A 27263-nucleotide genomic window follows, 5' to 3' on the forward strand; every position below is an offset into this window, starting at 1 on the left:
ATTCGAAAGCTAGTGCTTCCAAGTAAATCTGTTGGCCTATTTACTGGTGTTGTGTGATTTTTAACATTTAAGTCATGACACTGTGCTTGACTCAATTATAAAGTGGATGGAGGAGGAAGATCAGTGAAAACAACCATAGAGGATTTAGTAGATTGAGGAAAGTGCAAATGTGACTCCAGAATATTACTGTGCTGAGATCAAGAATGGTTCTAAACAGATGCAAATTATTGTGAGGGAACAGCCAGTAGATGTGGTTTATATCATTATAATGAATAAACGAGATGATATCCTGCAGATTTGTATTCTGGTACTACAAAGTTTGCAAGTATAGAAACAGAATGGCATTTCAGGTCAAAACATGGTTGGAATGAAAAATGTTGGAGGGAGGACTTTAGATTCCTGGGATAATGGGAACTGGTTCTCAGAGAAGGTGGAATCTGTACAGGGGAGTGGGGGTAGGATTCAAATCAATTGGGCAATACCAATATCATCATATTAAAATAAAAAGAGTTTGTCAATGCTTTTCAGGAGGATTTACACTAATTTGTCAGAGGATAGAAACTAGAAAGTCAATTCAGAAGGACGGAAGGAAAAGTGGAAATGAAATGAAACGGTGGAAGATTTGCAAGCATTCAAAAGCAAGGAGAAACAATGAAGTCAGAAAAGAGCTTGACAAAGACAATGGAATTTCCCAGTGCTGAACAACTTACATTTCAGTGTAAGTCAAGTAATTTATAGGCACATGAATGGAGGACACAGATAGACAAATACGACATCATGGCTGTTTGGGAAGAAAAGGCAATTTAACGTTCCTGGTTTGAGCTTCTGGATCAGACCAACACTCTGGACAGCAATAATCGGTCAAGGAAAGAAGGACAACTGAGGGGAAGTGACTTATTAGAAGAATGATGGTGAACATTGAAAAATCACAAGAAGAAACTTCATCATGCTAGGAGTGTGTGCATTCTGACCCAGAGGGAGATAGAAGAGGAAGTATGCATGCAAATTTCTCAACAGTGTAAAAAATACCTGAAGGGTGGTAATTTAGATTTCTACAAGCCCAATATTAACAGATAAAATAAAATATAGAACCTGCAGAATTCTTCAAAACATTTTCAGCCAATACACAAAAGCCCAACATAGAAAAAGGCAATTCTAGTTTTAGGGAAGTTATCCGAACAGGTAGAAGGATGTTAGAAGGACAGCATTTTTGTGGTCATCATCAAAACAAGAACAAGATGGGCCAGGAGTAAAAGTTGCTCAAATCATTAGATCGGACACGTATAGAGAAAAAAATTTTAAAAATGTTTGCTTGTTCTAGTGTGCTCAGCCCAGACAGGCATGTCTTCAAACAGCATTAGTCTACAGACAGGTACCTTCCATTTCCACCATCCTTGTAGACAATATTGAAGGTCATTACAAATCACTGCATGAAAAAGAAAACAGGTTTTTCCTCACACACCACCTTGTCCAAAATTTTTTAACAACAGTCTCTCTCAGTCAGTCATCATCGAGAGTGTGGTGCTGGAAAAGCACAGCAGGTCAGACAACATCTAAGGAGCAGGAGATTTGACGTTTTGGGCATAAACCCTTCATCAGGAATTCCTAATGAAGGGCTTATGCCCAAAATGTTGAAACTCCTGCTCCTCAGATGCTGTCTGACCTGCTGTGCTTTTCCAGCACCACACTCTCTACTCATCTCCAGCATCCGCAGTCCTCATTTTCTCCCAGTCATTGCTCACATAAGTAATGGAACGATTTTCCTTAGTGATTCAAGTGAAAAACAACCAACTCCCATCATCTCTTTTGTTCAAAAAAGGACAAATTCCACCAACCTTGTATGCAAAATGTCTTATTCCTGGAAACGTTCTGGTAAATCTCCCTTGTACCCAGTCAAGCACACAATCATATCCTTTCCAAGTGATGACTGCAATGAAGCAACGGACCAGTTGTGGCCAAGTTGGATACAGTCAAAGATGTACAGCATAGAAACAGACCATTCAGTCCAACCCATCCACGCTGGCCAGATATCCCAAACCAATCTTTTCCCACCTGCCAGCACCTGGCCCATATCCCTCCAAACCCTTCCTATTCATATACCCATCCAAATGCCTCTTCAATGTTGCAACTGTACCAGCCTCCACCACTTTCCCTGGCAGCTCATTCCATACACATACCACCCTCTGCGTGAAAAAGTTGCCCCGGAGGTCTCTTTTATATCTTTCCCCTCTCACCCTAAACCTATGCCCTCTAGTTCTGGACTCCCCCATCCCAGGGAAAAGACTGTCTATTTACCCTATCTATGCCCCTCAATTTTGTAAACCTCTATAAAGTCACCCCTCAGCCTCCAACGCTCCAGGGGAAACAGCCCCAGCCTGTTCAGCCTCTCCCTATAGCTCAAATCCTCCAACCATAGCAACATCCTTGTCAATCTTTTCTGAACCCTTTCAAGTTTCACAACATTTTTCCAAACTTCAAAAAAAAAGATTCAGCATGATTTTCATACTCTTGTATTCAAAGAACCATATTGTGCCATCCTAATTCCAAAGTTACTTGCATCAGGCTGCTGAAAAATGGAGGCAAGGCACCATAAGTTTAAATTACATAATAATATATGAATTAGTTCACTCAGCCCAACAAATATACTCTGTTGCCGTTCAGCATGACCATGGCTGATTTGATCATTTTACCTCTGAAAACCTTTCATCTCCTTGAGCATTAAGAATCTACCTCTATCTAAATGTTGAAAGACTCTGCTTCCATTGCCTTTTGGAAGAGAGTGAGGCAGGGAGGGAGCGAGAGGTTCCAAAACCTCCTCACCATCAAAAAGTCTCTGCATCACTGTCTAAAATAAACACATTTTTTAATCTAAGTTGACCCCTAATTCTAGGTTTTCCTACAAAGGGGAAAGTTCCTTTCCAATGCCTTTTGGAAACATAACTACATACATCACATTGGGTTCCCTTTATCTAGAACACATCATTTCTTCAGAAGAACTCCAATAAACTTCTTTAAATATTGCTTCCACAAAACTCCACCTCATTACTTCAAATTTGTCCCAAGTACTATAACTTCTTTCATAAAAGCTCCTAAATATCTTCCCCAGACACAGATACCAACTAGCCTGTAGCTTCTAGCTTTCTGTCTCTTCCTTTACAAATGGAAGAAGGTACATGCAGTATTTCCCAAAGTACTGGAACCTTCTGACATTTGGGAAAATAAAAGCAGCATAGCCACAATCTCACTAGTCAGCTCCTTTAAGGGTGTAGGATGAAGTAAATTAGGATCCAGAAACATGGGAATCCTCAGCTCCATTAGTTTGTTCAGTACCACCACTCTGGCACTAATGATTTTCTTAAGTATTTTGTACCCTCCCACTTCCAATTTCAAGCTATTTCTGAGATGTCACTTGTATTCTCTACAGTTAACACTAATGCAAAATACCTGTTCAATTCATTCCTATTTTCTATCAATTCCCCAGACTTGCTTTTAAATTAGGAACAAAACTAACTGTTTTTATATTTCTAGCCAGCTTTCTCTTGAATTCTAAAGCTTACTTCCTTTTTATTAAATATTCTGAGCAGTGTTCTAAACTGCCATGACCTTGGCATAATTCCACACATTTTCTTTGTTTGTTGCTATCTTTAAATTTGTAGTTTGATTGATCCTCCTTTTCAATTTTCTTTTTTAATGTACATACTCAGTATATTCTGAAATATCCCTCTAAATGACATTGCATCCCTATGTGACTATCCCTTCATTTATTAGTTCACGTTAGCAAACTTGGCTTTCATACCCTCATGTTTGCCCTTATTTAAGTTTGAAATACTAATCTAGGATTCAGTTTGCTCTCCTTCAAACTGAATGTAAAATACGTTATAATGAGTGCCTGCCCTAGGAACACAATTTTATCTGTGGCATGATACCAAACCCAGTATATAGGCCTATAGTTTGGTTTCCTCCAGTATATATTGTTCCGAAAAACTGTCCTGAAAACATTTGATGAACTCATCTAGGCTATCTTTTGTCTACAATTTTCCATCATATATGCAGAATAAAATTCACTGTGATTATCAGGTTTTTTTTGACAAGCTGCCATTATTTCTTCCTTCATACCCCATTCTACCTTATGCCTACTGTTTTGAAGCCTAAACATCACTTCCATGATTGATATTTGACTTTTATCCTTTCCCATCTCTATCCAAATTATCCTTCTCGGTTGTGAAAGTATCAGTTTAGTCAAGAGCCACCCGTCCTCTTTAAACCAGCTGTCATTCCTAAAATATCAGGTACCAATTCTGTAATGACTATCAGATTGTAGGATTTGCTTCTACTCATATTCCAGGTTCATCTGTTTTACTTCAAAACACCACACACACACACACACACACACACACACACACACACACACCCTTTAGTTTTTATAATTGTATTATATCTATAACTTGTAACCTTATCTATTGAGTTACCATTGGATTTGTACTGTTCATTTGTTCCCATCATGGTGTCCCTTATTTCCCATATTAATAGCTTTCTCTCTTTCCTAGCTCCCAACTCTTATTTACACATCTTCTCAAATTTGATTCCTTGCTCTGACCATTTTAATTTAAAACCTACTCTTTAGGTTTCAGCACGCTAAAACATCAGTACCAGCATGGCTTAGGTACGAATCCACATGGCATTCAGCCTTTACCTTCCTCAGTTTTGAGGTCAGTGCCCAGTGAGCCAGGATTCCTGATACTGGACCAGTCTTTCAGACACACATTAATTTTTCTAATCTTAATTGCCCTATACCAATTTTCACAAAACTTGGAGATGCCGGTATTGGACTGGGGTGTACAAAGTTAAAAAAAAAAATCACACAATACCGGGTTATAGTCCAACATGTTTAATTGGAAGCACTAGCTTCTGGCTTCCAGATGGTTGTCCCCTGCTGAAGGAGCAGCGCTCCGAAAGCTAATGCTTCCAATTAATCCTGTTGGACGAAAACCTGGTGTTGTGTGATTTTTAATTTTCACATAGCTCAGGTAATAATACTAGATTATAGCTCGGACTTTTTAAAAAAATAATTTAGTTCAGATGCCTAAATTCTTCAAGTGAAAGCCCAACTTTGGAAGCTTTGAGAGAACAATATTGAATACAATATAGCACATGACCTTAACAGATTCCTAGCTGCTAAGGTCACATGTTCTAATGCATTCAGTTCTGGAGGATTGGTTTATACAGCTTTGCAATGAAAAATTATCAATGCATTAAGGAGTTTGAAAGGCCACCAATAAATGTTTACATGATTGTAAGGGAACTGTGAACTTTGTTTGAATTACAGTTTTGTGACTGTTTAATAGGACAATGATGCTCTGAAGTTATTTTTGAATCAAGCTAACACTGAAAATAAGCATCCCAAAAAAGCAGGAAGACTTTTAAATTTAAAAACAAAACACTGGAGAAACTCAACAGGCCAGGCAGCATCAGCAGAGAGAAAGCAGAATAATGGTCATGGATCCAATGAAGTTCAGTTTGAACAATTAGCAATTTTAATGATTTTGGTAGCTCAAGTACTTCCCAGTTTTATTATGGGACAAATTAGTTCTATCCATAGTGAAAAGTACGTGGATTGGTGGATGCTTCAGGGAAATAATGACAAGTCATGGGTGATCGAGCTGGGGAGCAAGGCTAATGGTTTCTGACAATCGCAAATAGAACAGGCTGATGTCCCAGTAGACAGTCACAAACCTTCCACCCTGCCAGCCTCAATACCTACCCATAACATGCTTCATGCGGTGACTTCAGCCCAACCTCAAAACTTCCTAAAGGGAAAAAAAAATTACATGCAAGTGGAGGAGTTGAGAATGCTATAGAGGAAATTGCCCTGACTCATGATTCATGACTTCAACACAAATGGAGTTCTTGAATCAGATTTTTATGAAGCCCATATGTTTTACAAATCACTCACTCACTACATACTGAACTATCAACATGCCCTTTGTTCCTAATCAATAAACATACCATACCTTCTGGTGGATGCAGGGTTTCAGAGTCTGAGTTGTTGTGATGGCAGTATTACATTCTACCAACAGTGCCAAAGTTTACAAATGAATAACAATTCATAAGAACCAGCACCCTTATTCTAGTAAGCAGCTAAAAACAAAACAATGAAGAAAGCATAAGCTAATCTTGATATTGACCAGGAAGAATATTGCCCTTGTGCGTCCTTGAGTCTAGGGTGTTACATACTTCACACTGCACTTTGACAAAGTGAGTGATTAACTGAGTCTGCTGCTCATTCAGTTTAAAAAGCCACACATTCCACAGAGCTCTAACGTCTACATGTTAATTATAATTACACACCAGTGGAAAAATACTGAATAGCTTACATTAATTCATGACTCTTAAGAAATAGTTGAAGCTAATTACCATAAAATGATGGCGCAAAGGTGTTTAAAAGCTACATTATCCAGCATAAAAGATGTACAAAATCCTTTCTGTACTCCATCCCCAAACATGCCAGATATCAATTTCACCCCCTCCTAATCCTTACCCACTTATCCCACCTTTGTCAGATAGGTCTCTATTCTTGCTGAAATCAACTTCCACAACAAGTGCTGACAGATTATTTCATTATTGCAGATCGTACACAAATCTATTGATCATTAAAAACAACAGCCGTAGTAATTTCCCATCTGTTAAAAAGGAAAGTACTTAGTCATGCAGCATCTTTTACAACCCCAAGGATTTCTCAAAGAGACTTTCAGCCAATGAAATGCTGCCAAGGATAGAATGTGGAAAATGCAGCAGTCAAATGTTGCTTGTGGCTGTCTACGAAATGGTGGAAAAGGCAGTGACCAGATAATCTGTTCGTTATATTAGCTCAAGGGATGAATATTGGCCATCACAGAATTTTACGGCTCCTTTTTGCCATAGGATATTTTAACGATAGCCAAGAGAGAGGGGATTAGGCCTCACTTTAACATCCTACTTGTTATCTCACAACCTGAAGCTAATTGCAAGACCACTCACATCACATGCTAATTTTGGCCAATTCAGACCAGCCACCAATCCTGAACTTCCCAGTCTGCAGTTATGTCAGTCATGGCAGTAGTAGCATTCTTGACAATGTTAGGAAGTTAGGAGAAAAAGTGAGGACTGCAGATGCTGGAGATCAGAGCTGAAAATGTGTTGCTGGAAAAGCGCAGCAGGTCAGGCAGCATCCAAGGATCATGAGAATCGACATTTCAGGCATCAGCCCTTCTTCAGGAATGAGGAAAGTGTGTCCAGCAGGCTAAGATAAAAGGTAGGGAGGAGGGACTTGGGGGAGGGGCGTTGGAAATGCGATAGGTGGAAGGAGGTCAAGGTGAGGGTGATAGGCCAGAGTGGGGGTGGGGCCGGAGAGGTCAGGAAGAAGATTGCAGGTTAGGAAGGTGGTGCTGAGTTCGAGGGTTGGGACTGAGACAAGGTGGGGGGAGGGGAAATGAGGAAACTGGAGAAATCTGAGTTCATCCCTTGTGGTTGGAGGGTTCCTAGGCAGAACCTGGAGGTGCTCTTCCTCCAGTCATCGTGTTGCCATGGTCTGACGATGGAGGCGGCCAAGGACCTGCATGTCCTTGGTGGAGTGGGAGGGGGAGTTAAAGTGCTCAGCCACGGGGTGGTTGGGTTGGTTGGTGCAGGTGTCCTAGAAAGACCACTCCCTCTGTGACTCCCTCGTCAGGTCCACACCCCTCACCAACCCAACCTCCACTCCTAGCACGTTCCCCTGCAACCGCAAGAAATGCAAAACTTGTGCCCACACCTCCCCCCTCACTTCCCTCCGAGGCCCCAATAGATCCTTCCGTATTTCAGGTTCACAAATAAAACTAAAACAAAAAAAAAGGAAATTCCACCTCCACACGTCATTTACTGCATCCGCTGCACCTGATGTGGCCTCCTCTACATTGGGGAGACAGGCCGCCTACTTGCAGAACGTTTCAGAAAACACCTCTGGGACACCCGCACTAACCAACCCAACTGCCCTGTGGCTGAGCACTTTAACTCCCCCTCCCACTCCACCAAGGACATGCAGGCCCATGGCCTCCTCCATCGCCAGACTATGGCAACACGACGCCTGGAGGAAGAGCGCCTCATCTTCCGCCTAGGAACCCTCCAACCACAAGGGATGAATGCGGATTTCTCCAGCTTCCTCATCTCCCCTCCCCCCCACCTTACCTCAGTCCCAACCCTCGGACTCAGCACCGCCTTCTTGACCTGCGATCTTCTTCCCGACCTCTCCGCCCCACCCCCCTCCAGCCTACCACCCTCACCTTAATCTCCTTCCATCTATCGCATTCCCAACGCCCCTCCCCCAAGTCCCTCCTCCCTACCCTTTTATCTTAGCCTGCTTGGCACACCCTCCTCATTCCTGAAGAAGGGCTTATGCCCAAAATGTCGATTCTCCTGCTCCTTAGATGCTGCCTGACCTGCTGAGCTTTTCCAGCAACACATTTTTCAGTGCAGAGTCAAAGGTCAACTGAATCATTACTCTGACAATAGGTTCTGTGCTTGTATATACAAAGGAGTCACATGATGTCAGATCACATAGGACAGAGACTGGATGGAGAAGTCTTCTGATCAGCTCTGTCTGATCACATACATATGTGATGTTTTGGCAATACACATTAATTGTTCAAACCAGCCTTGTGCACACTCCACTCCATATATGTCTGCAGATATTTCTACTGACATTAGTAATACTAGGAAGGCTTCGGACCCTGTTGAGGGCCAATATGTAGGCTTGTAGGATGATCAGAGGGAGAAGGGGCTGTTTTGTGTTTTGCATAGAGCATCCATTTCAGGTTCACAAATAAAACTAAAACAAAAAAAAAGGAAATTCCATCCCATAGTCTTCAATTACAGGTAGCAATCTTCCATTACTTCAGAATTCCAAAAAATAATTCCTCCCCCATGCACCTGTCCCTTTGCCCATGATTAAAATAACAGTTTAGAAACATACTGCAGCAAGATTTCTAATGAATGGAAGCATTCCTTCTTTTATCAAAAAGAATGGTGTTTTAGGATACAAGTCACATATGAAAACTTGCGGTTGCACACCCAAGAATTCAACTTACAAAAAGATATGCTTAGGTTTGTTTCCCACAGTTACGATCAATAATTTGCAATGGAAAGGAAGAGAAATACTTTAAACTGGTAAAGTTTGACCATAAGTGAAAGCATGGTTTAATATTTCAGAGCAATTACTCTAAAAAGATAAAAATGTTGTCCCCACAACAGTCCTACCTTCCCCTGCCCCCCCCCCCAACATCACAATCTTGAAATGCAATGAAGTGTAGCAACTTTTAAGCTTTCATTTATCTGGTGATGTGTAGACTAGAAAAGGCATATACCCAGGCAGTCCAAATGTGCACTAAGGTTAGAATGGTGGTGAAAAAGCACAGCAGGTCAGGCAGCATTCGGTGAGCAAGAAAATCAATGTTTTGGGCAGGAGAAACATCGATTTTCCTGCTCCTTGGATGCTGCCTGACCTGCTGTGCCTTTTCACCACCAGTCTAATCTTTAGTATCTGCAGTCCTCACTTTTGCCCAAAAGTACACTAACTCTACTGTAAAAAGAAAGTTCCTCCCAAGCAAAGCTACAGTTGACTGGAAGAGCCAAACAAACATTACCTTTCTTGATGCTTGGATTTCACACGAGATGGCAATGCAGAAGAATTTGAAAATAAACTAATTTTTCTTGTAAAAAGAGATAGAGTTTACGCAATAGTTTGTTGCAAGATAGAGATCAGACACAGCTCAGAACCATAACAATGAGACTAATTTCTGGTGTAATATAAATCCTCACCACTACTCATATTGCTTGAGTTACCAGCTGCATTTGTCCGAGAGATTGGAGATCTTGAAGACCAGTTCAGTCCAGTGTGGTTGAGGAAAATAACTTACTGTTCCAACTAGAAAATACTTGTCTTCACGAAGATACAATTTCGACCACGAACTAAAGTTACACTAATACATGATGTAGAGGAGCGGGTGTTGGACTGGAGTGGACAAAGTTAAAAAAAAATAATCACGCAACACTAGATTTAGTCCAATAGGTTTATTTGGAAGTACTAGATTTCGGAGCACTGCTCCTTCATCAGGTAGCTGTGGAATGGGATCATAAGAGACAGAATTTATAGCAAAAGGTTACAGTGTCATGCAACTGACATGATATATTGAATAAACCTTGATTCTTGTGTTTTAGAATGGGTTGCAGGTTTTGGTTCATTAATATGTAAACCCCAGAATATAATACATGGGCATTATTACAGGGATTACCAGGAAGACCCAGATGGGAGATCCTAAGCTGCTGTCCCACAGAGTCTGTATGACATCTTCATATTGCATCATGCTTTAAACAATCCTCAGCATTAGCCCTTACAGACCCTTCTACAACAAATTCACAAAACTCCGAAATAACATGACATCAATACTTAAACTTAAATACAACTTAAAGTATTATGCTGTTTCAAGATTCCTCAATTTATTCATCTAGTGGGGTCACACAAGGCAAACAAAATTTTACTGACCATTTGCTGTTTGTGATATCATTCTGCAAACAAGTCATCTCAATTTGCCTCAACAAGTCATCACAAGTGATTCTATTTGAAATGCAAGCATTCAATACTATCTTGAAAGTTGGATTTTGTTTGTTTTTACAATGTGGATCACTGGACAAGACCTTCACAGCTTTTAAAATTTTAAGCCCAAGTCCAGCGTCTATTGCTCATCCTTAGTTGTGGAAGTGGTGTTGGTTAGCTCAGGTGGCTAGACAGCTTGTTTGCAATGCAAAGTAACACCAACATCATGGGATCAATTCTGTCGCTGGCTGAAGTTATGCTGAAGGACTCTTTTGGAACTTCACCCCTCACCAGAGGTGCGCTGACCCTCCAGTTAACCCACCACCAGTCCACTCTCGGATGAGAGAGAAGCCCAATGTTCCAGGAGGACAATGGTAACTTGACCTTTGAGCCTTCGATATCATCCAAGCTCACTTTCATACGTAATCACCTCTCAAAGACAGCCAGTGGTTCCAGGAAAATAGATAAAGAGAGTAAAATAGAAAAATGAAGGTATTGTGCAAAATAACTTCACATTAATAGTAACCTTATTGCAATGCATAGATATACTACATTGAAGTTAAAACTTGATATTGCAGCAGTCGGAATCACATGAAAGGAAATCAATTATCAGTTGACTTTTTTAAAAAATGGATCAATATTTCTCTCTGGAGCTATAAATCAAGCAAACCATGCATATTCCACAGCAAGTTCAATAAGGATACTTAATACTGTAAGATAATGTTTAAAAAACTAACCTCATTTACTCATGCCTCCTAAAAAAAAAGGGTTTGGTTGTTGCTTCAATAATTTCCTAAGATCCACAATACAAAATCATTTGTTCTCTCACTTGAGGTAATCATTACCTATTTGATAGGAAATATGTTATTGATAACCTATCTATAAATGTCAGTGTATTATAACAATCTATTTGGCAGATTGAAGTTTTCCTTCAGGTCTCTAAAATTGAAGTGTACAAGTGGAGGATTTGTTTAGCTTCATGCTGTCTGGAAAAAGGCAAGATTTTGTTTAAAGCGCTTTTAACAAAACAAGAAAAAAAACACTAAACATTCAACTACAATTAATTGCTATTAAGTACAATGATTTGTACAAGAAAAAATGGGTGGTTTTTTTTGAGAGATTTAAATTTTCACAAATATTTCATCCAGTTTTAGTGTGAGAAATGTAACACTGGCCATTAGATTTTGATATCCAAATATCGAATGGTTAAAAAAAAAGAGTTAGGAGACAGAGGAGTTTTAAAATAAGAAGTGAAATGGAAACAATCATTAAATCAATTCACCACATTTTTCAAAAAGTAAAAGAAAAAAGGGTGGATTTCAAGATAAGATCTCTAAGAGATCAACACAATTTTCATAATTAGCCTGACCCAGGAGTATCTTCTTTCTATTGAGAGGGAAACAGTAATTTATACATGGATGTTGAGAATTTTCCTGCAGTCACTTTAAACAGACATTGCAACATGTGCATTTTAAAATTTTCATTATTTTTATTGCATTAACATGTTAAATATTGCTACATCAATAGATCAAAACAAAAGTTCTGTGGCCTATCATACCCAGTTGAGTGACGGTGGTCACCAGAACTTCTACCTCCTCAGCCTGGTGTTTAAGGGACAATGCTGAAGTAATTTCAAGCCAAACTCTGTCATTCGACCTTCTCCAGAAGTTCCTACCAAACTGGAACATCAAAGTTTTTGTCACACTGAGTAGATCCATGCACTCTGCATAGAAGACATTAAATAACTCCAAAAAGACACCAATTTGTGGAGACCTAGGACAACAGCTTACCAAGAGCAAACCAATACCATTGTGCCACCCTGGTCACACAGTGGTTAGCACTGCTGCCACACAGCACCATGGAGTTGGCTTTGATTCTAGCCTCTGATGACTATCTGTGTGGAGTTTGCACATTCTCGTCATATCTGTAGGGGCTCCCTCCGGGTGCTGCAGGTTCCTCTCAGTCCTAAGATGTGCATGTTAGGTGGATTGGCTATGCTAAATTGCCCAGTGCCCAGGGGTTATTTAGGTTACATGCACTAGGCATGAGAAATGCAGGGTTACATGTTTAGAGTAGGGGTTTGAATCTGGATGATCTTTGGAAAGTCGGTGTGTACGCGATGGGCTGAATGGCCTAGGGATTCTATGATTCACCAACTACAGAAGTTCAAATAGTCCAATCAACACATTTTTGGGACAACTTGTGCTGTCTTGCCAATATCATGTAACAAAGAATGTGGGCATTGGAAATTATACGGGAACCTCCACAAAATCTGTAGGATCAAGTGTCAAACATTTAGCCAGTCATTCCAAAACATTATTAGTTGACACTGTTGAAACCATATCTAGTGCCTGGGCTTAAACTCACTCAGTTCCCTTGATGCAACATCCCTTCATGAAGTAAACTCACCTCTCATCTATAAAAAAAACTGACAGATGAGCAAATTAACTGAATTCCAACAACTGTTTACCTATAATGAAAAATGTTATTTCCTATTCCTTTAATTGATTGTTGTCACCATCACAGCTGGTCGAAACTCAGACAGCGAGGAAACAGACTATAGATGGGAGGTGGAAGATCTGGAAAATTGGTGGACTGAGAACAACTCCGTTCTCGATGCCGGCAAAACCAAGGAACTCAGTGACTTTTGGCGGGATGTTATTCATGTCCCCCTACACATTAACAGAACAGAGGTGGAATGATTGGAGAGTGTCAAGCTCCTGGGAGTGGTCATCCACAACAAGCTCTCTTGGACTCTTCATGTGGATGCACTGGTTACAGAGACCCAACAACTTCTCTACTTCCTCAGGCAGCTGAGGAAACTTGGCATGACAGTGAATACTAGAGCCAACTTTTATAGGTGCGCCATCAAGAGCACTCTGTCTGGAGGTATCACTACCTGGTATGGCAACTGTATCATTCAAGATCAGAGACGGTTACAGCGAGTGGTGAACTTGGCCCAGACAGACAATCACAAAGGCCAGCTTCCCATCTATAGAATCCATTTACCAGGTTCATTGTTAAGGAAAGACTACCAGTATTCTTAAAGATCCATCCCAGCCTGGCAATGTTTCTCTACAACCTCTATCAGGGAGAAGATACAGAAGCCTGAACATATGCACCAGCTGGTTTCATAACAGTTGCTACCTTACCTGTTAGAATACTCAATGGACTCAAATTCTTAACATTCGCCTGTACATATGTTTATGTTTTTGCTGTTGTTTACCTATTATTTACTAACTATGCTACGCAACTATGTGATCTGCCTGTATTGCTTGCAAGACAAAAAACTTTTCACTGTGCCTCTGTACATGTGACAATAAATTCAATTCAATTCATTCAACTAAATCATAGTTGACTTTCCCCACCACATCATTTTCCTGCACTATCTGGTATACCAGATCTGCCCCTTAATAGCCCTGCAGTTTACAGCTATGGGCCAGTGCACATAGATGGGATTAGAAAGGGCATTTAGGTGTTTTTGGTTAGGTATGGACAAGATGAGCCAAGGGGCTCCCTTCTGTGCAGTATCATTTCTGTAGCTCTACTACCTGCATAGATATTTTGAACATTCAGAAAGTCACTTTGCCTTGAATATCAATAACTGCACCTCTACAGCCCTCTGATGCAGAGAATGCCAAAAGATTCACCATCTTCATCTCAGTCCTAAAATAATAATCCCAGACTGTACCCTTGGTTCCAGACATCACAGGGGAAAGCCTCCTGCCTGGTCACTGCAGCCTGGTTGAGAACTAATCAAAACAAACAAAAAAAAATGTTCGACTGACTTCACATTTCCGTCTTTATTCACCCAATTGCTGCTGTGGGACACAATACATCATGAGTGACTGGTCAAACAACCTGGAGGTTGGAGTTCTGGATCAAACTCTCAGGGCACTACTCATTCTAGGTGCAGGCATCCATGAAAGCTGATCTTTAAAAGTATTTTTCTTGCCAAAAATGAAAATACATACAACGATGTTGTTGTAGGTTTCTATGCAGTCAACTTGTAGTAATTTTGTCTGGATATTTTGGTTAAATTTTCCAAGTTGATAATCACCACAGATTCAAAAGGGCAGGTATTCAATGGGTTGGTTATTGCAAAGTAGAGAGGGATTTGCCAAAACAAAGTGATAATTCTGATGTTTCACAATACATGCTACACCAACACCTTGACATTTAAAGGCTCCTCCTGGTGTTTGATTCCCTAGCGTCATTAAATGCTGGCTCATCTCTAACTTCTGACTCAATCTTCTGTGCAATCTGCTGTTCTTTCAAAATCGGAGCCTTCATCATATTGCTTTCACACCAATAAACTACTTAGACTCAAGGATGAATTCCCTCTTTAAACCACAACCCAAAGGCATTTCTTGAAAAATCAATCTCTGTCCATACTTTACATGACTTTCCAGAACATCATGGTGCCAAGTTTTATCAGAAAAGACTCCTAGGAACCCTCTACTGTATTGAAGCTGCTATACAAATACAAAATGTTTGTACAATTGTTGTCACCTCACAAATATGTACGTGTCTTTCTTGGAACTCCAAGCAAATGTCTAATGTTCCTCATCAGGGGATGATCAGCTCAACCTCAGCTTTTTGAAAGAACATTCCAGATTTTTATCTTCCTCAAAACGCTCAAGTTAGTTTTGACTCCCATATTCTGAACAACCTGACCAGAGAAAGCAGTTTTGTCATCAACTCCAACATCATTTATTTCAAAATCATCCCTCAACCTTATTCACATCAAAAGGACAAGCTGAATCTATGTAACATGGCCTCAGAATTTAACTGGTAATAAAATTTTTCCATAAATGCTTCCTTTCTGAAACAGATGTTGATTTTTGTGTGTGTTTCCTCACATCTTTGCCACATTGCATCTTAATTTCATTTAATGGTCACAGTGATTGATGAACATTTGATGGTCAGGAACTACAATGTTCCCTAATTACTGCAATGTATTTTTAATAGGATCTTTATCTTTTCAAAACCCTTTGCACAGTTTGCCACTTGGCTGTGGAGGAGGGGCTGGAGTATTGTGCTGACACTTCCAGGAGAGGGGAGAAACAAGACAAAAATGCAATTTTAAAAAAAGTCCTCAGCAACAATTCAGGTGGAAGATTTCCCACAAATATCAACAGTTACAGTTGTAGATGGATCCCAAGTCAGTTTTCCTTCCCTCTGGAACTGGATCTACCTTATGTCAAGGAAGCGTGTCTGCTGATGTGCAACTACATTCCCATGTTAAAAGATTCCCCACATCTACCCAAGAGAAATTCAGCACCACACACAAATGGTATACAGAGGAATCTCGATTGTCCAAAGGGCACAGGCAGGAAGTATTTCATTCAGTTAATCGAATGCCGGATTAGCCAACCACAGGACCTTGTTCAGATAATCGAGTTTTCTGTTGTTGGAGATGCAGCCCCAAAGATTGTGCTAATCAGCCATGCATGGGGCCACGAACCCAAGACAAGTCACATGGAATCTCCAAGGTGGATAATCATACTCATTAGCGAGTGATTGCTGATGACAAATGACCCTTTCAAAGTAATATTGTCATTGAGAAACAGTAGAATGCAGTCTAGATTGTGGCCATTCTTTACAGCTGAGAGAGCGCATTGAACAGACACACAAACACAGACAAAATTATTTATAAGATCATTTTTTCAAAACTGCTCAAAAAGACATATATTGGAATTAGAGATGCAAGCCAGACTGAAAAGCCACAATTGCACTTAAGGAACATGAACGGTTTCCAAAATAGTGCTGGAAAAAAAAAATTTCCACAGGTTTTCTGCTAAATCTTGATGGATGCTGTAATCCTGCTGTTCTTCCATGACATTTTTGATGCCTGATGATGTTCAGAATCCAACTTACTCTAAATGTAGCACAAATTACTAAAACCTTGATTAGTATCTATCAATGCTAATGACTTCTGACAAGCATGACATGAAGTCCTTAGAAAGGCTTTCAATTTAACAATTCAAATATTAAATATTGGGTCAGCCTGACACCCAACCTCAAATCTTAAACCATTCACTCCATTAAGTATGGTCAATGAGAAGAGACCTGCACACCATCTGTGCTGTCAGAGATCAGAATGTAGTAAAGTTGCTGTTATCATCAACTGCAAACTTGACAAGTTTACATTTGGTTTTATTATTCAGGTTTGGAACATCAATTCAAATCAAGGGCCAGATCCTACAGCATTCTAGATAATTCCTTATCTTCCCTTCTCCAATAAAGAATTGTTCAAGAACTCAACATTATTTTATTTAACTTCCTTATCTGGTTCCACATTCTGCCAAAAGATTTTGTCTGTTGAACACTGCAGAATATAATAAAGTTGCATCTGAAGGGAATCAGCTTTGTCAAATTGTAAGATTCAATATATTTTAAAAAGTGTATTGAGGAAAGAAAAGTCATGTAGTGTTAACACAACTGAGTGGTTTGTCTTGCACTCATTTAAAATCAATACTCAAATACATTAATCATTGACTTATGAGCAATCCATTTTATTATATTCCATTAATTATTTTTCTCCAAAATACAAGATAAATCTATTCTTTTAACCAAAACAAACTCTGATATTCAATAACACAATTATCTAAGAACTTATAATTGCGTGTGTGCAATTATTAAGCTTATCTTTAGCAAGTCACAAAGTATGTGAAACATACACAATACTACTTCATTGCAGTGGGAATAAAATATTACTACTGCAATTAATGTTCAGCAATGTTAACTAGATGAAAATGTGGCCTACTGCTCCATATGGAAGGAAGGAAGCAGCAACTGAAGTTACAATGTTTACATTTCATAACAATTTCATTGGTTGTACAGAACTTTAAAAGATGTCGGAGGCTAGAATCTGTATTATACAAACTGAAAGCGCAACAAAGGTAGATTTAAGTCAATTTTCTAGGGATCTGCACAAACAGCTGAAGGGAAATCAATTTGTCATGGTTATAGAAAGGGTAGAAATGAAAGTGCAATTCTGTTAGTTAGAGAGCCAGCGTACAAAATGGGCCAAATGGCTTCCTACTGTCCTGTACTCATTCCATATCATAAAAAAGCACATTATGAACACAAATAATTTTTTTCTTGCATTTGTAAAAAGATGTTTTTGTTGAATACGTGACATTTGAAAAAGATCTTAAACCAATAAGTTACTTCAAATTGGAGTCACTGTAGAAATACACAATGGTCAATTTGCAGACAGCAAGATCCTACAGAAGAAATAGAAAGGAGATAAAGTCAAAACAGTGTGTTTTAGAGAGAGGCAAGTATTGCATTGCAAACACAAAAATTCCCCTCGCTCTTCAAAAACTGCCATAGAATCTCTATATCCCAACAGAGGGCCAATAAGGTTTTAACTAAAAGACAGCACCTTGAATAGGACCGGATGGAGTACTTCAAACTAAATTATGTTTGCACGTCTCTGGAGCAGAGCACGAATCCAGTTTTCTCACTGGGGTAAGATTGCTACTACAGAGCCCAGTCTATAACATTGAAGTGTAATGTCATTGAGTTTTGTTCTAATCATAGATGCAAGTAACCCAGCTGAGTTTCACCCACATTCAGAATCAAAACAGACTTGCTAGAACTTATTCCCAAAACTTATGCAAAAGAATCATTTTTAATATCCAAGGTAACAATCAGAAGGCTGTGGGACACCCACAACACTACTGTGCAAAGGTTGGTGCTTTGTGAAGTATGAAGTTTGTCATCCAATAAAAATTATTTAGCCATCAAGTGTTTACATACCATTTAGAGTCAGAGATATACAGCATGGAAACAGACCCTTTGGTCCAACCTGTCCATGCCAATCAGATATCCCAACCCAATCTAGTCCCACCTGCCAGCACCCGGCCCATATCCCTCCAAACCATTCCTATTCATATACCCATCCAAATGCCTCTTAAATGTTGCAATTGTACCAGTCTCCACCACATCCTCTGGCAGCTCATTCCATACACGTACCACCCTCTGCGTGAAAAAGTTGCCCCTTAGGTCTCTTTTATATCTTTCCCCTCTCACCCTAAACCTATGCCCTCTAGTTCTGGACTTCCTGACCCCAAGGAAAAGACTTTGCCTATTTATCCTACCCGTGCCCCTCAATTTTGTAAACCTCCATAAAAAGGTCACCCTCCGCCTCCGACACTCCAGGGAAAAACAGCCCCACCCTGCTCAGCCTGTCCCTTTGGCTCAAATGACATTAATCGCAATCCTGTTCAAGCACAATCATTTCCACCTTCAGACAGACAATCTGACTGCAGAAAGCATCCCTTGTATTATTTCATGACAAGCATGGTACAAGCAAAAATTATAAATTGCCTTGTTTCAGACCAGAGTCTGCGTATGGGACACTGAGAAATGTCATGACATCATGACTTTCTTTGGATGTCTGTCATAGAACATGTGTCAGCTCAATAAAAGTGTTCTTATCCCCTCATGTTTCAAATGAAAAGACTGGACTTGAATATTTATTGTTCCCTTTGCTGCAATTCAAGGTTTTTTTAAAATTGAAGGAAGGATGTAGGTTTAAGGCACTGGACTCAATTACAGAAAAAAAAATATTATTTGCAGGAATGCCATAAAGGATTCAGTTAGTACACAAATATAATGTGAATTGTACCCTAAAAAAAAGGGTTAACTTAGAGTCCTTGCTGTACATTGCTCAAAAGTAAACTTGGATGTCATATTTAAAGGGCCATTGATTCAGAGAATATCATATTATTTCACCACTTCCCTTTCAATGAATCTTGTTGGAAGTGTGAACATGTCGGATGAAAGATTGATTTGACATCAGCCCAAAGATGGAAAAAGTGAGGACTGCAGATGCTGGAGATTAGAGTTGAAAATGTGTTGCTGGAAAAGCGCAGCAGGTCAGGCAGCATCCAAGGAACAGGGGAATCGACGTTCCGGGCATGAGCCCTTCTTCAGGAACCACAGCCCTTCCTGAAGAAGGGCTCATGCCCAAAACATTGATTCTCCTGCTCCTTGGATGCTGCCTGACCTGCTGCGCTTTTCCAGCAACACATTTTCAGATCAGCCCAAAGATGTAAAGTATAGGCTTGTTAGGTCATCAGAGGGGCATCCAGAGCATAGGACCAACCCCAGAGGGTCTTCATGTAAAGAAGAAAATTTCTTGCTTGGTAATTCAAGTAGTATTCACTAAAAACTTGTGAATTTGTCAGTCTCCTTAAAAAACAACTCAAAAAACTTTGTCTCCACCATACCCACACCTTTACTTCCTTGCAAAGATTATCCCAAAAAAACGACACTATGCTTGTTCCTACACTTAGCATTAGAAGTCTATGTCTGCATTCATCGAATCCTTATCGTGTTGAAGGTGGCCATTCAGCCCATTGAGTCCACATCAGTCATCCCACCCAGATCTGTTCCTCTACCCTATCCTGCTAAACCTGCATATCCCATGGCTAATCCACCGAGACTGCACAACTTTGGACAGTAGGAGGAAACCTGAGCAAATGGAGGAAATACATGCAGACACAGACAAAGGGATAATGCCTGTGTGGGGTATGCACAGTCGCCAGAGGGTGCAATCGAACCAGGGTCCCTGGCGCTGTGAAGCAACACTGCTAACTATTGAGCCACCATGCTGCCCCTGCATTGCATGAGCCAATTTGCCAGTGATCATAAAGTCACTAAAACCAATCCCAAAATCCCCAGCTTACTAAGCTTGGTCAGGCCATTGTCCACAAATTTTGACTGAGACATGGGGTCAACGTTAAGCCACAGCACTAACACTTCCTATCTTCTGCCAGTTTCCACTGGGAGAAATAGCTTACTGTTTAAACTCTCAGATGAAAGGCAACCAGAATAACAGATTTCCATGGAAGCAAACTGCAGCTTTCAAAAAACTGTAAAATCAAAACGTTCCTCAAAAGGTACCATACCAAGCATAGCCATCGCACTTAAACCAAATCATTGAAAAGATATTGTTCCTTTCATGTCCATTAGTGCTAAATGAGTGCAACACAAATGCTTAAGTACTTAAAGATGTTCCAGATCACCGTCCATAGATCCCTCCAAGGCTCAGTTCATAAAAGACAATTGTAAAAGTGTTAAAGACCAGAAAAGGGTCAGGTTTCACACTGTTCTTTATTCAGTTAGCTGATCTCAGGATGGAGAAGTGGTCCTACACAGATGACATAGGCCCACTGCAGAATGTATACATTTTCTTTAAAATGACAATTATTAGTTACTTCCAATCAACCTCTTCAGGACTGAAAATTCACCATTACAAATGACTTTTTTTGGAGCTAACCATTGAAGATCTTTTCAATTTTAAATGAAAAACAATGGTAAAACAAAACATTTGCTCTGTCTCTTTCTCTTTCTCTTTCTTTCCCAGCAACCCCCTCTATTTTCCTCTTTCCTTTCATTTCATTTCTCTTGATGCACCCAGTTGGATGAATTGAAAATATATATCATGGTGATCAGCCGAGGCAGGCCCAACGAATGGTGAGCACTGTTTAAAACAGCCTCTTAAAATAATTAAATCGACCATTATAATTCCTGGACTGTCATGACATTGTAACTAAATGGAGTAACTAAACTGTGAACTGCATCAAAACCAGTCACTAAATGTATCTGCATATACATTCCTCAACTTTCAAACAATTCAAACTGAAAGATGACTAAAAAAAGCTCAAGAGATACTTAATACACCAGAGACCTTTACTATGAGACAATAATAAATAAAATGTTTCTGCAAAGATTGATGGCAGATAATTGTATCAATCTATCCTTCCTTAGGAAATTAGTCGTATCAGGATGGGAAGCTTTAAAAAAGAAGTTTAACGTGGGACATGTATATGAGTTGAAGGGCAGAATGGATGAGATAGAGAGTCAGTGTCGAGAGTGTAGTGTTGGAAAAGCACAGCAGGTTAGGCAGCATCTGAGGAGTAGGAGAATCGATGTTTTGGGCAGGAGCCCATCAGGAAGGGCATGAGCCTTTCATCAGCACCATTCCTGATGAAGAGCTCATGCCCGAAAATGTCAATGCTCCTGCTCCTTGGATGCTGCCTGAGCTGCTGTGCTTTTCCAGCACCACACTCTCGACTCTGATCTCCAACATCTGCAGTCCTCACTTTGTTCCAGATAGAGAGTTTGATAGACTAGATCAGGGTCAAATTAATGGAGACTGGAGCCGTGTTGCAAAGTTTATGCCTAGGTTCAACAAAATGCTAACTTCAGCAAAATGTTCAACCAGTTCTACCATAGCAACTGCTTCAGAACCTGGAGGAAGGGTGACTGGATCAGAAATGCTAACTGATTTCTTTCCACAGGTGCTGCCAGATCTAATGAGTTTTCCCAACAATTTGTTTCTGGTTTACAACATCTGCAGCTTTGTTTTTAGATAGTTTAACAGACTTCCATGAGATAGAAAAACACAAGTTTGCAAAATGTAAAACTTCAAAAAAAAAAGGAAAAAGGGATGCTCTCTCTCTACTGATCATTTCCAAAAACCCTCCCATCCAGCCACCACGTTGCTTTCCTGGGACACAGAATCCAAAAAAGAGCTAATTTTGGGGAAAAGAGTGAAGTTGCTCTACTTTTCCCAGACCATAGAGACTGTTCTCTCATTTATAGACACGATTGGCGGCAGTTCAACTGGAGGGTCACTACACTCCCGTTAGAAAGTCCGTTCAGCAACCGCTGTTGGCATTACTCTGCTTCACAAACCAGCCGTCCAGCCAACTGAGCTAACCGACACCCGAATAAAAATGCGAACTCAAGGGAGGGTTGAAAAAGAGAGAGATCAAACATATGTAAGACACCAATTGCTCACCAATTTTAGCTAAACTGGCCACTAAGATCCAGACTGCAATGATGTACGTGTCCTTGACATGTGGCCAATCAAGTTCAACGATCTGGTAATCCTTGCTGGTCGAGTTGTCAACTGAGCCGGACCGGATCTCTCCAATGAGCGGATCTGGATCCCTCTGCGGGATCTGGTTAGCAGTTCCTTCTGCTGCTGAGCAGCACAGAAAGACGGAGAGAGCCAACAAGACAGGACAGCAAAGGCTGCTCCTGCCCGCATGCTGGCTCCGATCCATCCCCATATTCCTCGATCAAATCCCAGAGGGAGACTGTTCTGAGTGCTCAGGCAAACACCTAATCGCTCTATTTATCAAGCGGGGCCAATTAAAGAGGAGGTGGGGCCACCGTCTCATCCCAGACAGGATTACATTCCCTACACCTATAATCACAGCAAGACTTCGCCCCCTCACCAGGTACCTCAAATGAAGTCCTATCCCACTTTCAAAAATCTTCCACCAAGTGCCAGCGTTTCCTCCTCCCTCGCCTAGGATTGCACCGCTGTATTTGCGTTAAATTATTGCTGTCTGCTCCACGCGAGAAAAGGTTAAGGATGTTATTTACTGGCTGCAGGAGAGATCAGAGATGGATCATTGTTGGTAATCCAGTCAAAAACAAAAAAAAAGGTCTTTGAAGGGAGATCTCACCTTACTAAGAAATCCCCAGTAAACAGTGAGGGGTGGACACCTCGCCAGCAACGAAGTGGTTAAATCTGTTTTAACTCCGCGTACTGGAAATATGAACTCGCTTTGTCTCTCCACAGATGCTGCCGAATCGGCAGCATTTGGTTTTTCACTCAGATTTCCAGCACCCTCAATATTTCGATTCAGTTATGGGAATGAGAAAACACCATTGCTGGACTTGTCCTTTAAGGCAAGTTGCACATTTCTTGTGCAGTCCAAAAGTGCAGAACCTGTTTAAAGAGACAAGAACATTTCGCCACTGAAGAGCAACCAACGAGACATTTAACCACATACTCTAATAAATGATTGTTCCCCGGATTGAAAGCAAGTTTTTTGTCTTTTTAAAGAAGTTGCAAAGATCACTTTTAATAGAAAAAAAAAGTTGATTTCACAATGCATACAGGTTATGATGTAACTTCATTAAGGGAGATAGAACTTCAAGTTACGCGCTCAATTGAAGTATGACAAGACGCTAGTCTGTGAGAAGTAAAATTTATTGGCGACCTGCATTAAAATAGCAGCTGTAGTTTGGTGGCCTGTCAAAAATTAAATTTTTAAGATATCTTCATTTACTTAGTTAGTTAATTGAGCATTGGGATACGTACATGTCGAGAAGTTACCCATTCAAAAAAAAACTTTTAAATAAAGTAAACGGTCCCATAACAAAAAGGGATGCATTTATGAAAACTTTGCCGTGTATGTGGGGGGTGGTAGGGTAATACCTTAAAATGTGGTACAGCTACTGTCAGACATTGTTTTGGGAAGTTTTTATTGTTGTTACGTCTGGGGATGCAGTTATAGTTCACTATTAAAAAGGTCAATAATTTAAAAATCAGTTAACCATTTAAACAGCGATCGACATTATTTTTTTAAATGTGGGTGGCCAGTATTTCTTGCCCATCCTTAATTGCACTTGAACAGATACAAAAAAAATGGGCCGGAAAGGCAGGGGACAGTTAAAATAATCAGGCGAAAGGGAGGACTGCAGATGGTAGAGATCAGAGTCGAGTGTGTGTTGCTGGAAAAACACAGCAGGTCAAGCAGCATCCAAGGAGCAGGAGCAGCGACGTCGGACAAAAGCCCTTCATCACGATTAAACAATCAGCCATGGGTCTGGAGTCACATGGAGGCCAGAATAAGCAAGGTTGGCAGATTTCCCTTAAAAAGGGTAATAGTAATTAATTATAATTTCTCAGTCACCATTACGGAGAAAAACTTTCAACTCTAGACATATTAATTTAAATTTTAATTCCACTAGCAGCCATTGGTTGGGGGGGGGGGGGGGGGGGGAGAATTTGAGCACATCTCCAGAGCCTCTAGATCACTAGTTCAATTTAATTGCCCCCACCACCCCAGGGCAAACATAATATTTGGGCAACAGTTTGATTTGATCAGCCACTGTTAGAATTCCAGTAGCTCCTCATGTTCCTTGTATGGAAGTAGTGACTACATCTTCCCTGGCCTTTTCAAGCAATTGAGGGTGGTCTAAACTTTCTGTGGAAGCTTGAACCTGGGACTTGACTGTAGGTTGCACAGTTGGGGACGTTTGCAGTCAGGCAGGCACCAAATGGACAGTTATTAGGTTATTGGACATCAAGCTCTTAATCTACCTTCAAGTTCCCTGATAGAACAGAGCTAAACTAGAGAACCAATGGGAGATATTCCACCTCCAAGTCAAAACCAAAGTCATTGCAATCAGTGTCCATCAAGCTGCAGTACACGGCTGACGTTTTCATATGTGCAACTCAGGATGTACTCCAGAGTATCGTCAGCACCTTTACAGAGGCAATACAAGAGGATGGGTCTCACAGTGAACATCCGCACGTCAAAAGGTTCCTCACCAACCTGGTCCAGCATTACAGAGCAAACCCTTGATGCTCATGGTCCACAGGAGGCCTTAGAGAACTCTGGCCATTTCCAATATCTCCAGAGTGTCCTGTGGACCAAAGCAGTTATTGATGAAGAGATCCAACACTAGCTCCAGGGTGCTTACACAGCCTTTCACTGCCTGAACAAAAGGGTGTTCAATGACAACAATCAGATCTGACACAAAGCTGTGTCGATTCCCACCCTCCTATATGGCTGTGAGATATGGACCGTCTACAGTAGACACCTTAAGGCACTGTAGCAGTACCACTAAAGCTGCCTGCACAACATCCTGCGAATCCGCTGGGACATGCCAGTGAATTTTAACAGGCTAACATCCCCAGTAGAGGCACTGACCTTCCCCTTGATCGGTTGTAATGGGCTGGGCACAGCGTCTGCAGAACCAACCAAGTGCTCTCCTCCCAGCTTCAAAACAGGTGAGCCCTGGCAGGCAGAGGAAACACTTCAGGAATACCCTCAAGGCCTCACTAGTGAAGCGCAGCATTCCCACAGACACCTGGGAATCATTGGCCCAAGACCTTTCAAAGTGGAGGAAGAGCAATCAGGAAGGCATCGAGCACGAAGACTTGCTGTTGGAAAAACATGGAAGTCAAGTGACAACAGCGTAAAAGGAGCTTTGACAAAGGGTCAGTTAGACGCGAAACGTCAGCACTTTTCTCTCCTTACAGATGCTGCCAGACCTGCTGAGATTTTCCAGCATTTTCTCTTTTGGTTTCAGATTCCAGCATCCGCAGTAATTTGCTTTTAACAGCATAATAGGATCTCACTGCCACACCAACACCCCACTATGACCAGATCCTGCTCCAAGCATGACAGATTCTGCAGAAGCCACATCAGTCTGTACAGCCAAGTATGGACTCATCCTGAGGAGTGGGAGAGAGTCACCCTCATCTGAGGTGATGATTTTAATAATGGACATCAAGTGTATTTCAATAGTAACTCTGGGCTTTCAGACGCATGTGAGGATCTTTTGAAGTCCTCAACTGTCAGCTCATGATGCCCTTTGGAGGAAGATGTTCGTCCAGTGGATACCTGGGAGGATCTGTGGGCTAGCACAAAAAGCCACTCAAATGGGTGGTGGTTTCTGTATCTCATAAGTAATCCTCATGAGTTACGAGAGTTTGAAAAAACAATGATAGCTCTATTTTTGCTGGAACAAATCATTCCTTTCAGAATCGCTGCATCTCCTAAATCCTTTTGTAAAGAATGTTGTGAAACTTGAAAGGGTTCTGAAAAGATTTACAAGGATGTTGCTAGGGTTGGAGGGTTTGAGCTATAGGGAGAGGCTGAATAGGTTGTAGTTGTTTTCCCTGGAGTGGAGGCTGAGGGGTGACCTTAGAGGTTTACAAATTCATGGGGGTGGGGTCATGGATAGGGTAAATAGACAAGGTCTTTTCCCTGGGGTGGGGGAGTCCAGAACTAGAGGGCATAGGTTTAGGGTGAAAGGGGAAAGGTATAAAAAGGGACCAAAGAGGCAACCTTTTCACACAGGGGGTGGAGAGTGTATGGAATGAGCTGCCAGAGGAAGTTGGGGAGGCTGATACAATTACAACATTTAAAAGGCATCTGGATGGATATATGAATAGAAAGGGTTTGGAGGGACATGGGCCAGATGCTGGCAAATGGGACTGGATTAGTTTAGGATACCTGGTCAGCATGGACGAGTTGGTGCTGTTTCCATGCTATACGTCTCTCCCACGCTGTAGCCAAAAGTGCTTTTTGCAAAGTTTTATATATTGTAGAAACATTCACCAATTTGCACCGCAAGTTCTTGTAAATAATGATAAATGACCAGATAGCCAATTTTGGCAATACTGGTTAAAGGATAAATATTATTCAGACCATTGTGGGAACTTACACATCCATGATTTTAAGTGGTCCACAACCACAGGTAATGAACTCTTTCTTCAGATTCACAAGCGACGTCAGAACAGAGCTCAATCCAGGCTGACACTTGCATGCAGTATGGAGAATTCTGCATGATTGAAGCTCAATCTCCCATCCTTGGAATCAAAACACATGATCAAAAGATTCTGCTGGATCTATGATCAACCGGTCTTGACAAATCACTCATTCATTGACATGCTGATGCCCATTGCAAATTCAAAATTCTTATCCACATATTCATGTTCATCCCTGGCCTGGACTCTTCCTTATCTCACAGGAGAAAGTGAGGACTGCAGATGCTAGAGATCACAGTCAAAAAGTGTGGCACTGGAAAAGCACCTTCCAAGGAG

General features: G+C 40.8%; 1 protein-coding gene across 2 annotated transcripts in view; it reads right to left on the bottom strand.

Moving 5' to 3' along the window:
* LOC140464928 (sodium/hydrogen exchanger 3) overlaps nt 1-27263 on the bottom strand; it is a 133373-nt gene that overhangs the window by 75220 nt on the left and 30890 nt on the right. Inside the window, exon 1 of one of the 2 annotated variants that reach the window (XM_072560565.1) lies at nt 22428-23055. The exons of the other annotated variant lie outside the window; for it this stretch is intronic. Coding sequence (XP_072416666.1) covers nt 22428-22701 — 274 coding nt within the window. The 5' untranslated portion in view covers nt 22702-23055. Of the gene's footprint in view, nt 1-22427; nt 23056-27263 lie in introns of those variants that run through there. 2 annotated transcript variants of the gene reach the window in all.

The sequence above is a fragment of the Chiloscyllium punctatum genome, chromosome 41 (genome assembly GCF_047496795.1).
Source record: "Chiloscyllium punctatum isolate Juve2018m chromosome 41, sChiPun1.3, whole genome shotgun sequence".
Lineage (NCBI taxonomy): Eukaryota > Metazoa > Chordata > Chondrichthyes > Orectolobiformes > Hemiscylliidae > Chiloscyllium > Chiloscyllium punctatum.